Here is a 15135-nt window from a genome sequence, read left to right on the forward strand (position 1 = left end):
CAGGTGATGACGTTACAGTCATGTGATGAGTATGAAAACTGTACTGAATCTTAGACATTGATAGAAGCCAGTGACATTTTCCCCCTACCCATTTGTATGAAGTGGGCAAACATTGTGGTCAGTGTTTAAAAATTTTGAGAAAGTTGTGTATGGCACTCACTTCTGCACCTGCACACCGGCTGCTAAGTGTCGGTGCACTCTGCACATCCACTACAGTGTGACGTGACACTCACCTTCCCAGGGTGGCAGGGGCTGAGGAATGCAACATGCCTCCACCCCTTCTCTAAACTTTGAAATACAAATCTTCCATAGGGTGAATGACTGGAAATCTCCCTTAGGGGAAAAGGGAGGTCCTGCCAGAAGCAGGTTCATTTTGGTGCTTAAGGTTTGATCACTGCAAAGCTATGCCAGTCACTGATAGTTTCCCCATATTCCCCTGAGTACATTTGTCTGCACTACACTTGAAGAGCAGGCAAGAGGGTAGGAAGACCAACGACCTCGGGTACAGAACACCCATGGCTCCACCTCCTCCCTGTACCTAGCTTTCCAGCTGTGCCCAGCTGTCACTGTGGAACAGTTTAAAAAGCCATGACTGCCTTCCCTCCTGCTGTCAGCTTTGGCTTTACTGCAGACACTGACTGGGATCGAAACCTTTAAAAACCCAAGATCTGTATGTGGAAAGATTGATTTAAAATATGGCTCCTTTTCCTCTGGCTCTAAGAATAGAAGGACAGTTTTGTTTTTTCTATCTTTTATTACTTGTTGCTTTTGGGATAGATACAAAAAAAATCACTCTCTTGTACCACACACAAAAAACCCAGCCATTCTTGTGATTTTTAAAGTGCATTTCCCCTTTAACTTTGTTTATAAAAATATTTATTTTTAAAAAACATGCAGAAATTTCTTGACAAGGCACTTTTAGGCATAAAATGAAGATGAGTCCCCAATTCTACATTCACATTGAGGTAAAAATGAAACATCATCACAGCTGCATTCCTCAAGGCCCCACACACCCAGCTATCTCTCCGAACCGATCAACACAACTGTAAAAACATTCACAACTTTGCAACTTACAACCATGCCCAGTATAAACTGCTTGTCCCTGATGTGTTGTCCCACTTCAGGAAAGTAAGATAAGCTGCCAAACAGTCTTCGGGTAACCCTGTGAGATCCCATGATAGGTAAGATCCCATTGTATCTGTAACTTCTTACCTCCAATTTCAGTAATCTTGTAGGGAGAGACAATTAGCTACAGCCCCCGCCCCCAGCAAAGAGCCACTGGGCCTGCATCCAGTGGAGGAATTTAAAAAGACAACCAAGGTTTACAATCACTGTCCTTTGGAAGAGAAGACCCACAAGATGGGTACCTCTGAAAAAGGGAGCACATAAAATCCATTCGTATCCAAATGACCACAAGTTATATTTGTTTTTAAAAAGCAAATGATATGTAAAGATCAAACACTACAAAGCAGTTCAAAACTTACATCTTTAAAAAAATATCATTTTTATCACCATTAAAATTAAATCTTAGAGATAAATTTCATCGACTCAGCTTAATTTCTGGAGAATTACATAGTGCCATTATTTCTCATTAGATCTCCTATAACAAGAATAGCTTTTTAAAAGCCTACCCTCATACTTCCAAGAAACATCTTTCAAGAAACATTGAAAGCTTATTTATTACATATTTTATATAGTTCAGCTTATTTATTGCACCCAATTTGCAAAAGTGCCCCAGGACATTTTGGGAAATAAATATGAAACAAAAGCAGAGTTGCTTCCCCACTCTCAAACCACAGCATTACTGCACAGTGACAGGAAGTTGGGACTTTTGGGCAAGTGAAAAGGACGTGAAGACTGGGGATTATCGTCATAACCAGGAGTGATGTGAAGTCAAAGGTACAGGTCAGGCTGCGGTCAGGACTCTAATTAGGGAGCCTGGCAGCCTCTGAAGTGTGGAGGCCTAGACAGACAGTGAACTAGGAACAAAGAAGAGGAGTCTATCAATGTGTCTCTCGAGGTCATCTGAGAGAATCACAGGCAGACTGGGCTGAACGGAGAAGGGGTGTCAGGGGCAGGGATAAACAGCAGAAAGGCAAGGTCTTTAGATCGCCAACAAGGGACAGTCTTCATCACTGAAGTCAGGCAAGTAGGTCCTTTCAAGGGTAAGCAGGATCTCTGCATGCAGGTGAGGACTTGCCTTCTGAATATGAGGGGCAGGGTGCTTACCCCAGGTGTGTTAGCTGGGGGTTTGCAACCAGTGCCCCCGGCAAAAAGGGTGGGGTGAGTTAGGAGAAGGAAGGGGGGAGGGCTCATGGTTGCTTTAGGAGAGATACTTATCACTGAATTACCATATTTCAAATTTTGACAGGGGAATGTCTCAGGATCATTCTTACACAAAACCAAAAGACTTTATTTTCAAGTCACTTGAGGACCTCTTCTTTGGAACACAGAAACATCCTTACTCTGGCAACTTGTAAATAACAGCACACCTTGTTCCTTTCTTTCACTGGAAGGGGGGCACTTCTTAACCCAAATAAAACTCATAACCTGTATGAGATCAATTTTGCCTCCATTTGATTTGGATTTATGTTATTAATAGTTATCTAACATTTAAAGTATCATCTGTGTACCTGGTGCTTGGATAAAACAGTCTTGCCCAATTTCAGCATAAAATACAAATGTGAATTCCCCATAAATTACATTATCATGTAATCCCAAAGTGCTACCCACTTGAGGTACAGAAAATAAAGCCCTAGATTGTGGACTAGTAACAGCCAGTTTTAGGAACGAAAATTACATCAAATACCACTTAGCATTTAAACAGTTAAAACTGAAAATATTCAAAATGAAAATAAAAGTTCAAAAATGAAAATGAAAAGAAAAATAATCCCCAGCTACCAAAGTCCAGGAGCCAAGGCACTCGATATCTGTCCGACACTGATGTCCAAAGCCACAGAAAGCAGATCTCTTGAATTAATCTGGAAAATTCAAGCACAAGACTCTGCTTGACAAGTCCAGCAGCTGTGCCTCCAAATTCAGGCAATGATGCATTCCTTCTCGCGCATGCCTAAGAAAACCTCACTTTTAGTAAGATCAGGCAAATACAGCCTTAAATAGTTCAACTAAACTCCAAAAACAAACAAGAAAAAAATCAAAATTTCTATGAATACACATGTAAAAATATTTTTCAAATACCCCTAAGTAAAAACCAATCTTGCTCAAGAAAAATCACAGGTTTGGAGGATCCATACAGGAGTCTCACAACAGTATTCTATTTTAGTCCAATATGGTTAAGAACAATTAACCACTGATATTTCAGAGTTGGCAAATATTTAAACACAAGAGAATGTGATGAGGGTCAGCTCCCCATCCTTTTACATACTAGCACACCATAAATAAGAACACCCAAGTAATGTCCCTGGGTGCTTGTAAAGTGTCCTGCATACTGCAGGCAAAATAAAACCAGACATGTTTTGAGGGCTTCATGAATCTGCTGGATCTGCAAATCAAATGTCCTAAACACAGAATCAAGATGACTTTCTGGGAAGAATGATCTATAATTCTTTGCTAAAGAATGAGGCTTGTGAACCAGCCAAGGAGGTGAAAACAAATTATGTCATTGAGCCTTCTAGTGATTCTGGTGATGGTGAGTTCTTAGAATACACTTCCAAAAAGGCAAGAGGTAAAGCTAAAAGAGTCCTCTACGCCGACTGCCCTGCCTCAACATGGCCCTGCAATCTGTGACCCCATACAGGATTTTCCATCAGCAGCCTGTGGGATCAGGAAGAGGGAGAGGAAATGCCTCTCTCAGTCACAGGCTATTTATTTGCCTTTATTGTCTTCTTCTGAACATCGAATGTGAAAAAAATGAATGGCAAAAAACAAAAATAAAAACAAAAACAAAACTTGCAGAGAAAGGAGCTGATTGTGTCTGTCCCCTGTAGCTGGGTCAGAAAGGGATCACAGCAATGGTCACATCACAGTACAGAGTTAAAGGTGGCCTGAGTAGCAGGAAAGGCCTGGGTAGTGGAGACCACCAAAGGTGGATGGATGAAGGGGTCCTAGGGGGCTGCAGAGGACTGAGCGGCATTCAGGTAATTGACTTTGTGCATCTGAATCTGAATGCAGGCTCCTCTGGGCTTGCCGGCACTGCCCACAGGCTTGGTTCCTTTCCACACCCTTCATGGCACCATCCTGTTCATTCTTGTGGCAGCTCCAGATGTCACAAGGGACCAGCGTGTCACCTCTGAGTGAGAAACCAGTTCTGTGAGCTAAACCTGGCTGGATTTGCTGGTTTCAGAAAAAAGTGAACAGGATCCTTTCTTTTCACAAACAGTGCCTAACGGCAGTTCAGCTTTGCTCTTCTCTTGGCTTCTCCAACCCAGAGTGACCAGAGCCACAACCTGTCAACTGCAGTCACTAATAATAAGGTCCTAGCTTTTCATATCCTAAGTAACTTGGCCACTCTGGAAACAGACCATAGGAACACCGAGGGCTTCCAAACTGGTCAAAGGATATTCCAAAATCTGGTCCATTTTGTGGCTCGACCTGAGTGGACTTTAATTCGGCCTGGATGATCCGGTAGTTTTTGCCTTTGTTGCTGTCCCAGTATGTCTGGCCATTGCACTCATAGCACACAGCAAACTCCATCTTTTCATAAGACTGGATCTTTTCAGGTAAGCTAATGTCAAAGGAGAATGTGTCCCTGTCTGAACCTGCATAAGTGTCCTTCACGTACCAGCAAGGAAAGTCTGTGAAGCTCTTCCAAGTGTCAAATGTCATTCTGATTTTCACGATCTTCTCAAATGCGAGGTTCTGAACCTTCACGGTGCCTGTGATGGCTTTGTCCTTTAGCACACAGTTTTCAAGGCAGACATGGTTGGCCTGAAGTCGATTTCTAAAGTCTAAGTAATCTGTGGAGGGTTGTGAAAAGTCCAAGACAAAGCTCTCGCTCTCTGCTGTCGTCAGACTCACAATGTTGTCTAGGAGCTCGGTGATGTTAAACGGAATATCTAATGGGTCATCAAATTCTGAGAACACTTTGACCATTGTCAGGGCCAGCCCTTGGTTGTCTGCGAAGGACACCCGCTTTTTCACCTTTTTCTCCTGGACCGCGGGGGCCACCATCCCACTGGCTTCATTCTTGCTGCCCAGCTGAATGCAAGGCCTCAGTGGCTTGCTTGGCTTTGGTGAGGCCTTGAAGGTGAACCGCTCTCGGCGCAAGGAGGGGGCCATGCAGTTGTATCTGTACTCAATGTCTACTGCCATCGCGGAGTGGGAGGAATAGGCCAGCACCCTGGTAGAAGGGAAAAAGACAGAAAATGGGAAGAAGATCAGATAGATGTTTAAATGCCTCATTCCAGCAGAGACGGCTGAACAATATCTCCTTTCACCTGGGCCCACATGGGTCAGTGTTAACTACAGGGTGGTCTCACAGGATGTGGGTTTCAGTGAAGAGGAAGTGTGTGTGTGTGTGTGTGTGTGTGTGTGTGTGTGTTGGAAGAAGAGTGTTGGAAGTTGAAAACACAGGAAAATATGAAACCCACTCATTTTAAAGCTATGTTCATAGGTTTTTCTGTCAGGATGTCTTGAGCCCTTCAGTATGCTAATGACTACTGTGACTAAAGAAAAAGCCACACTGTTTGCAGAATCTGTCAGACTCATTTGACTAAAGAGCCCCTTTTTGGGTAGGGTATATTCCACAGCTGTCCAGAGGAGCATAGTTTGGTAAAGACTATTTTGATTTATTAATTAGCAAGCAGTATTGTATATATTTATGATATATAATACAGTGTAGTGGCAAATAAACTATTAACATATGCATTATCTCACATATCATTGTGTGTGTGTTGATAACACTTAAAATATACCCTCTTGGCAATTTTCAAGTACAGTATATGTTTTTATTAACTCTAGTCACTCTGATATACAGTAGCTCTCTTGAATTTACTACTCCTATTGAAACAAGATTTTGTGTCCTTTGGTTAAGATTTCCCCAGTTCCCTCAATGGCCAGGCCCTGGTAAATAGCATTCTACTCTATTTCTGTTTTAGATTCCACATGTAAGTGAGAACATGTGGTATTTATCTTTCTGTGCCTGGCTTTTTGCATTTTATGCCCTCCAGGCTCATCCACCTTGCTTCAAATGAAAGGATTTCATTCTTTTTGTTTGTTTGTTTGTTTTGGTATGGGGGATTGAACTCAGGACCTTGTGCTTGTGAGACAGGTGGCAGCACGATTGAGCTAAATCCCTAGCAGGATTTCATTCTTTTTTATTCATATATATATATATATATATATATTCCACCATATATGTATATATATGGTATATAAATATGGTATATAAATATGGTATATATATGGTATATAAATATATATTTTTTATTCTGCCATATATATATATTCCACTATATATATATATATATGGCTTGATTCCATACCTTGGCTATTATGAAGGTGTGGTATGTCTCTTCAACATATTTATTTCATCTCCTTTGAATCTACCCCCTGTAATGGGAATGCTGGGCCATCTGGTAATTTTAGGTTTTGAGGAGACCCCATGCTGTTTTCTGTAATGGCTGTACTGACATCCCACCAACTGTACAGGGTGCCCTCTTCTCCACATCATCTTCGACTCTGTTATCTTTCATCTTTTTGATAGCAACCATTCTAAGAGATGTGAGGTAGCATCTCATTGTAGTTTTAAGAATCAATAATGGTTTTTATTTAATAAAAAGAAATGGATTCCTCATACAAATATTGATTTGGTGTTACTGTATGTCAAGCATTATGCTACACACTGGGATTGAATTGTGAAGACACACAAATTTCTTTTCATGAAAGTAATGGTAGGCTTTTATATTACAACATACTTAAAAAAAAAGAATGAGCAATTTAATATTTTTAAACTTTTCATATAGGTGAACTTTCACCTTTTATATAGGTGAAAATAGCTGCTATGAGAACAAAAAGCAAAGAGAATCATGCTAAAAGAGATTAAATCTGACTTCATAAAATTTCATTTTTCTATAATTAACAAACACCCATAAAATCCAAAAGATTAAATATAAACTGGAAAAATATTTTACAAAAAGCATGGCAGCAGTTAGTACCTTAATATACAAAAAGCTCTTACAAAGCAATGACAAAATCAAATACTCCACATAGAAAAATGAGCAAAAGTATGAATAAAAAATTCTTGGAAGAAATTTAAAAGTGGCCCACAAATATGCAATGTCTAACCTTAAAATTAGAAATTTAGATTAGAAAAGATGCCCATTTCTAACAATTGAATTTGGAAAGAACTTTAAAAGATAGCAAAAATGTTATTATTCTTAATTGATACAACCTTTTAAAATGTTATTGTTTTTGTTCCAGTATCACATACAAGTATTCATCTTAAGTAAATAGTTAAAAATGAGTGGCAGTAGGGCCGGGGATTTAGCTCAGTGGTTCCTCTGCCTGCTTTGTAAGTGCAAGGTCCAGGGTTCTATTCCCAGTACCCGCTCCCCCCAAAAAAGAGTGGAAGTAAATGTACTAAAATGTTCAGTGCAACATTATGGGGAAGAAAGAATGATAAAAAGAGTGAGCACTAACAGGTACTTAGTTAAATCAGCTGTGCTGCATCTATGCTATTTAATTTTATACCATCACTGAACTCATTTATAGAGATGATTTAAATGGTATGGGAAATATTATAATATATTGTTAATGTGAAAATCAGAGAAGATAAAGTTGTACATGAAGACCAGACATGCAGGGAGAAAATGTTACATAGGTATATGCAAAAACAATCAGCAATACAGTGTTCCCTTATTCTGTGCTTTTGCATTCCATGGTTTCAGTTCCCTGTGCTCAGCTATGGTACAAAAATATTACATGGACAACTCCAGAAGTAAACAATTCACATATTTTTAATTGTGTGCCATTGTGAATAGTGTGAAGAAATCTGTAGCATCCTGCTTAGTCCCATTTCTTCCTGGGACGTGAGCAAGCTTTGGTCCTGTGTGTCCACCATATATAAATACTATCTGCCCTTTAGTGACTTAGTCACCTTCCAGGGTATCAGCTAGACTGTTGCAGTGTCACAGTGCTTGTGTTCAATTTACATGTATTTTACTTAATGGTGGCCCCAAAGCACTAGAGTAGTGATGCAAACGGGGCACCTGGGCGTCTAACATGGAAGGGCATGTTAACTCTGGTCCTTTGCAGTCGTGCTATAGGACATAGAGGAAAAACACGGCACATGTAGAGGCCAGTTTTGGAATGTGTTCCCTGTGGAGGAGGAGGCACTAAGTATACTTAAAATTGTCAGAATATTCAGGTGACAGGATTTCAGAAAAGCTTTTTTTCTCTGTATTTTCTTATATCTTCTAAAATAATATTGTTTCTACAATCAGAAAAAAACCTTAAAAAAAGAAATTGCAAATATTTTAGTTTGCCAAATCTCATCCTGACACTATTACTTCACTAAACTTATAATTCTGATTATACATAGCAGATTTATATTCTGATTCAACAGTCACAGTGGGCTAAATTAAAGATGTCAGTAACAAAACCAGGATTACAATGTCAAATCTGAGAGTTACAGAATGCAGGAGCTGCATTAATTCCCCCACATACATCTCTTTCTTATGGCAAAGGCATAGTAGGTAGTGGTATGTGGGATACCTGTCCTCAGGTGTCCACCACTGCCCATGAAACATGACAGGCAAAATGGAGAATGGTCCCCAGCTCTCTTGACAAGAAGTGGGGTACAACTGGTTTGGCTCAATAAATAACATCTTATTTTCACCTTCTGATTTGAATTAGCACAAACACCCAATGAAAAAGAAAAAGGACAAAGACATATCAGGAGTGATTCCATTTTTTGAAAAGTATAGCACTTTCCTAGGCTGCGAGAACAGCACTTAGCCATGACCAACTGGAGAAACACAAATTCAGAGACAAAACAGAATAATTTATGACCATAATGCAGGTATGAAACATTCATTTTAAAGGATATTTGTCTTACTGTTTCCTCTGTAACCAGTCAATTTTGGGAGGAGAAATTTGCCTGCTATTTTTTTTTTTTTTTTTTTTTTTTTGAGACAGGGGTTTGCTATGCAGTTCAGGCTGGCCTTGAACACACTATTTGGCCCTGGCAGGCCTCAAACTCATTGCGATCCTCCAGCCTCAGCCTCCTAAATTCTGGGATCACAGGCATGTGCCACCATGCCTGGCTATTATCTGTTCTTATATCCATGCAATTTTTCTGGAAAGGAAAGTTCTTACTAAATTGGGGCAAGGTGTCTTTACAGAGAATCAATGGGGTGACTAGTATGTTAAAAAAGAAAAAGACCCTATTCTTATAAATTACTTGAATTTTAGTTTTTCCCCTGGATTCTAAAATTTTTACGTTAGAATATATTGGAAATACATCTTCAGCTCTAACTTTATCTATTTTTTTACTTTTTTTATTTATGGACAGGGTCTCACTATTGCAGGCTGGCCTTGAACTTGCAGCAGTCCTCCTGCCTTAGCCTCCTGGGTGCTGAAATTACAGATATGCGCCACCATGCCTAGCTTTACCTCTAATATAACACAGGCATTTCCTGTTTTGCTTTCAAATATGCATTAAAACCAGATAATTAACCACACAACAGCCACACCTTGCATCCCATTGAAGCATCCCACTTAGCCCACCCATGAAGTCCTGGGTGTGGACAGGGGAGCCTTCCCCAGGTAGTCTCTTCCTCCTGGTGTCAGTCAGCACAGGGTCAACTGCAAGTTCTCTCTGGGCTTCCAATAAACCAACCTCAGCTGTGCCTTCCTGCACACCTTTGAAGACATTCATTAGAAAAAGATGGAGAAACTCTCAAGATACTATGAAAACAGAACTGCAAAGTAAAGGAATCCAGACTGAACACTTCCAGCTCACTAACAGGTCTCCCAAGTGCCGAGGGCACGTGGCGCACACTCCAGAAACTGGGAGACCTTGGTCAGGTTGTACTGTTGGGGCCTAGTGGTGTACACTTGCTCCCAGGATCCCTCTTATCACCAAGCTGTAAGAACAAGCAGGACTGGAGGTGGGGAGGATAGACTGGTCAGAGCCAGAGCTGACTAAACATTCCACTGGCATTTTCAAGAGCCAAACTGTTCTTGCAAGATTCTTCCATGAAAGGCAAAAGTAAGGCTTTGATGGCCCAAAAGTCACCACTGGCAGGACTACTGCTCAGGGAATTGCACAAGCAACCCTGGCCTGGAGTCTCTTTGCTTTTTCAGTGTGTCACCACGACTGCAGGTGAGACCCCCCCCCCCCCCCCCCCGCCGCCATGGTCTTCAGTCCTCTGCCTTGCCTGACCTTGCGGTGGTTTCTGGCTTTCACTGACCTATCCTGCAAGAATGGGTGCAAGAAAGGTTCTGGTTTGGGGTAGGGTTTTCTGACCATTCTGCCCAGGAAGTCCCCAGTAGATTATGCAGGGATGGCAGCCACCCAGAATTACGAACAACTGAAATGTCCAAAGTAATACTTTCTTAAGTCTCTGAAAGGAAGACACCTGGACAGGTGCTTCATGTGCAAATGGCATGAAAATGATCAGTTGCCAGGCAGGATGTTCCAGGATGTACCTCAGGCCTCCTTTCCTGCAGACTCTCTGGCTGCTCCAGGCAGGGCCCTTTCCTAGGGTAAAAACCAGAACCAGAATATGGACACATACTGGAATCGGCAAAGCATGACATGGGATCCCGACACCAGTTGCAGCGCTGGAACACTGGAGCTGAAGTATTTGCTCCCCAGGCCAATAGGGATCTCATCCACTTTGTGTCTATACTGAAGCCTCAGAGGTCCACTGTGCTGGCTGAGGGACTGGGCTGGGCTGAGAGAAAGGTCAGTGTTCCTGGCCCACACTGCACAAACTCTGTCATTCCTAAAAGCCAGAGAGCACAAGGATGGTTTTGCAGAAATGCCCTTTCTGTTCCACTAGCAACAACACACTTCCTCAAGACAGCTAGTTAGTCTTAGACCTCATGGTGGGTTTTTTTATGAAAATACCAGACCTGTTCAGAAAATAATCCCATGACCTTTCCAGTTTAAGGCACCTGAGCTAATGACTTTTGTCTGTCCTTTTATAGAACCCAAATCTTTTGTTTGTTTGTTTGTTTGTATTGGGGCCAAGGACTTCTCCTCCATTCTTCTGATAAGACAGGAAAATCAGATGTACAAACAACCTGCCAGCAACACTGAAAACCACCACAGTATATTGGAAAAATGTTCATAACCAGTTTATAAGACATGGCCATCAACTCCCCTGTAGCAATTCTTTATTCCCTCACCAAAGGTTCTGCTGATACATTATAAAGTTGACATCTTTTCCTGTTTGTACTCAGACTGTGGGAACTTTATTTACAGCCTTAAAAGTTATTTGTACCCTTCAATCCTGTCATCAGCATCCAAAGCATCTTGGAGATAAATATTTGTGAATAAGTTTAAGTGGTACAGCCCCTTGCCATCTGAACTGTCCCAGGGTAAACAGAGGCCTAGCCTAAGAACAATACCTCCACCGAGCTCTGCTCCTGGGCTCAAGTTCTCCCCGCTCCAGGATTCTTCCCGAGGTTCCTGCAAGCTCTGTAACTCTGTGTTCATAACAATACTTCATGGTTCTCTCTGCACTCATTTTTCCTAAATATCTCAACTACTTTTGTGGTGAGTCCTCGAGCTGCCTTCACTTTAGCCTTGGCTCCTGAACAACTCTGCCAAGGGAACCATTTCCTCTCCTCTTCCCCCAGCCCGAAGCCCTGAGTTCCTTCTCAGACCAGAGTCTCTGGCCACCCACCCAGCCCACAGGCTCCGCCAACTTCCAGCAACTCTCCAGTTCCCACTTTGTCCTCTTCTTCAGGCAACAATACCCTTCCAGGCCCAAATCTTCTCCTGTTTCATTCTGGGATCTCACCCCCTCTTTTAAGCTACTGTCCCGTCCACACCCCTTTCTCCGAGTTCCAAAGAGCGTCTGGGGCAGGCGGGTGCACCCAGGCTGGGGATCCCACCCGTCCGTCCCCTCGTCCCCTCGACCCTGCCCCGGTCCCTCTAGCCGGCAGGGCCGCACCGCCCCTTCTTCCCCGGAGCCGCCCGCGCCCTGCGCCAGACCCACCTCTCGGGCCGCGGAGAAGCCCCCGCCCCGGCTCGCTCGCCTCATCGGAGAGCCGCTGCCACCCGACTACGTGAGCTTCAGTGTGTCCCGAGTCCGGGAGGCGGGACGTGGGGAAGGTTCCCGGGGCGAAAAGGAGGAGCCCAAGTTATCGCCTCAGGAGGGAGAGGGGGCGGGGCGGGGCGGGGCGGGGCGGGGGAGCTGGGGATCCGAGCTCAGTGGCGCGGCTCGAGCACCCCCGCGCGGGCCACCGCCCCCAAGTCCCCTAGCCCTCGCCCGAGTGACTACCAAGCGTGTGATTAAAAGGTGATCTGAACCAGACTGGAAAGGAGTTGGGACAAGCAAGCAAATACAACTTCATAGCAATAGGGTTTGGAATCTCTCTCCCCTTCCCTCCCTCCTTCCCTTCTCTCTCTCTCTCTCTCTCTCTCTCTCTCTCTCTCTCTCTCTCTCTCTCTCTCTCTCTCTCTCTCTGTCTCTCTCTCTCTGTCTCTCTCTCTCTCTCTCTGTCTCTCTCTCTCTCTCTCTCTCTCTCTCTCTCTCTCTCTCTCTCTCTCTCTCTCTCTCTCATTAAACATAGAAGTTTTGCACTAACCGATATTCAACTGCTTTTTCAATGTCTTTATTTTGTGACAGGTTCTCGCTAAATTGCTAAATTGCCCAGGCTGGGCTTGAATTTGCCCCACTCCTACCTCAGCTTCCCAAAGTGCTGGGATTACAAGCCACAAGCCCCACCCCGAAGCTCTGGAAGCAGGGCTGTTTTTTTTTTTTTTTCTTCCACTTTTTAATTAGGAAACCAAGGCAGAAAGATGAGAGACAGAGAGACAGAGACAGAGACAAAGACAGACAGACAGAGACAGAGACAGAGACAGAGACAGAGACAGAGACAGAGACAGAGAGATCGAGAGAACGCTTGTCCTTGTGCTGCAGACCCCACCACTCAATTCCAGGGCATCCGCAAGTGTGAGGTCCCAGGCTGGAAACCGGTGCCAGTCTGAACCGGGGACCACGGGGCTTAAGGTTATCTGGGGTCCCAGCCCCAGCCCCGGGGCAGCTGGCGGGAACACGTGGGTCCGGTCAGGCTCGGTCCCACTGGGGTCCCTGGACTGTCCTCTCCTTGCGTTCGAACTTTCGAATTCCTGCACGGTGTGGCGACACCGCGTGCCACAGCAAGTTCGATGGCGAATGCGAGGGCGGCAGGAACCCGGGGGCTTCTGGTGCGCCCCTCGCCTGCCGGGACTCGAGGCTGGGGTCAGGGGTACATACCGGGCACCGTCGCGAGTCCCGAGGGCGGCCGCGCTGGGTCCGGGTTCAGCCGTGGCATCCACGCGCGACTCGGGCTCTCGCAGCCGCGCTGCCCCCTTTAACTTTCCGGCCACCACTCGGAACGGCAGCCCAGACCCTTTTTCACGTGAACGCCCCCCGTACCCGCCGACCAATAGCGGCGGCCGCGGGGAGCAGTGCTCCGCCTCGTGCTAGGCAGCGTGCCTGGAGTGACAGGGCTGCAGTCCAGGGGCATAGGCAGGGTGACTCCTTCCTGGAGGACGTCCCGTTACCCCGAAAGGACCGGCTGCCGGCAGCGTGCAAAGTTCTCCAGCCTAAGCGAGGTTCTAGCCAGCCAAGGCGTTGGGAAAGACGGGGCAATTGTGCACTCCCTGCCTTCCTGAGACTCTAGCCTAGCCCGGGGCTTACAGGTGACAGTTACCTCCCCAGCACGTGCAGAGCTGAAGGGTCCTTGAGATAACAGCAGGTACGTTTCGCTGGGCTTCAGGAGAGTCAGCCCCTACGACAGTGCCCAGAGTCACGTGCCCATCATGCTCAGGTGTTAGCTATGGAAATTAGAGTAACGTGTTTTACAGTACATAGAGTTAGTATTCGGGAGAGGACCGCCGCCCACCGCACACAGCACGACGGTTTCTCAGGTAGGTATATTTCCGAGATTTGCTGACTTGAACCTGTTATACTAATAACCAGCCAGGTCTGCAGGGCCTCTCTGTTCCCTCTGAACCACCTGGAGGTCAATAGAGAATGAAGACTTTAGTAGTCTTTCAACCAGAGGCTCCGCCTCTCATGAGATCAATTTACCTATCAGCCATCTGAGCTACCCACTTTGGGGAAGGGCTCTCAGGTTCCTAGTTTTAATGACCAGTAAAATTTTAGAATGTTGTTAATTGATACAGGAATGCCAACTGTCTTAGTCACTTTCTGGACCTTTGCTGGGACAAATTACCCAACACCCACAACTTAAAGGGGGAGAAGTTTATTTTGGTTCAAGGCCTCAGGCCATGGTTGGCTGGCTCCAAGGCAGAAATGGCTTGGTGGAAGGGCCTGGGCAGAGGACAGCAGCCCATTCCATGGCCGCCAGGAAGCAGAGAGAAAGGAGGAGTCTGGGAGGGAACCCTTCCAGGTCGCCCACAGTGACCTGCCTCCAGCTAGGCCCACCTCATACCAGCACACTTAGCTGTGAACTCCTCCCTGGAGGGATCCACTACTGAGTAGAGTCTCACGATCCAGTCACCTTTCACACACATGAAAATACATCTAAAACATAACGCCAACTTTTTATTTTTATTTGTACATGTTTGCAGTTCATAATGTCTATATTTCTTGTGTAAAGTTGGTACACATACATAACATATTTTAATTCCTGTTAATATCTCCTTTTTCTGTCTTCCCTCTCTCTCCCTCCATCTCTTCATCCCCTCCCATTTGAGAAAGATCTCTCTTCCTACCTCCTATTATATATCTTTTATTTTTCTCTTTATAATTTGGGTTTCTCACATAAGAGAAACCATGCCATATTTAAGCTTACATGACACCAACTTCTTAAAGTGTCAAGACATTAAAATAAACCCTACCATCATTTTAAAAAGTACTCTCTAACAACAGTAACAACAAAAGTGCAGGAAGGGCATATTAGTCCTTGACATGGGATATATTTAACATTATGAAAATTTATTATATTGAATATGGCATCTGGGGATTTCTACTTTAAGGGATATAGGAG

The 15135-nt window shown here is 44.2% G+C and overlaps 1 protein-coding gene and 1 long non-coding RNA gene across 7 annotated transcripts in view; one reads left to right on the forward strand and one right to left on the reverse strand.

Annotated features, from left to right (window-relative positions):
* Nucleotides 1-759: 759 nt before the first annotated feature.
* On the reverse strand, nt 760-13551 carry Ppp1r3b (protein phosphatase 1 regulatory subunit 3B). Of its 2 annotated transcripts, none has more exons than XM_004867649.4 (2): nt 13395-13551; nt 760-5299 (listed from the first exon to the last, which is right to left on the reverse strand). In XM_004867649.4, exon 2 carries the CDS (start codon nt 5269-5271, stop codon nt 4423-4425), a length of 849 nt encoding a protein of 282 aa, XP_004867706.2. In that variant the 5' UTR covers nt 5272-5299; nt 13395-13551; the 3' UTR covers nt 760-4422. The 2 variants fall into 2 exon arrangements, with proteins under 2 accessions (XP_004867706.2, XP_004867707.2); XM_004867650.4 differs by lacking the exon at nt 13395-13551 and adding an exon at nt 12132-12310.
* Nucleotides 13552-13632: 81 nt separating this feature from the next.
* LOC101718670 (uncharacterized) overlaps nt 13633-15135 on the forward strand; it is a 74100-nt gene continuing 72597 nt past the window's right edge. For all 5 annotated transcript variants that reach the window (XR_015453470.1, XR_015453469.1, XR_015453468.1 and 2 more), the window contains exon 1: nt 13633-14050. This is a non-coding gene — a long non-coding RNA (uncharacterized LOC101718670). The remainder of the gene's footprint in view (nt 14051-15135) is intronic.

The sequence above is a fragment of the Heterocephalus glaber genome, unplaced genomic scaffold (assembly GCF_053883595.1).
Source record: "Heterocephalus glaber isolate CG9 unplaced genomic scaffold, H.glaber_assembly_v1.0 deba00001461, whole genome shotgun sequence".
Taxonomy (NCBI): domain Eukaryota; kingdom Metazoa; phylum Chordata; class Mammalia; order Rodentia; family Bathyergidae; genus Heterocephalus; species Heterocephalus glaber.

Coding starts and splice junctions, on each gene's coding strand:
- Ppp1r3b (XM_004867649.4), bottom strand. CDS start 5,271: ATGGCAGTAGACATTGAGTACAGATACAACTGCATGGCCCCCTCCTTG.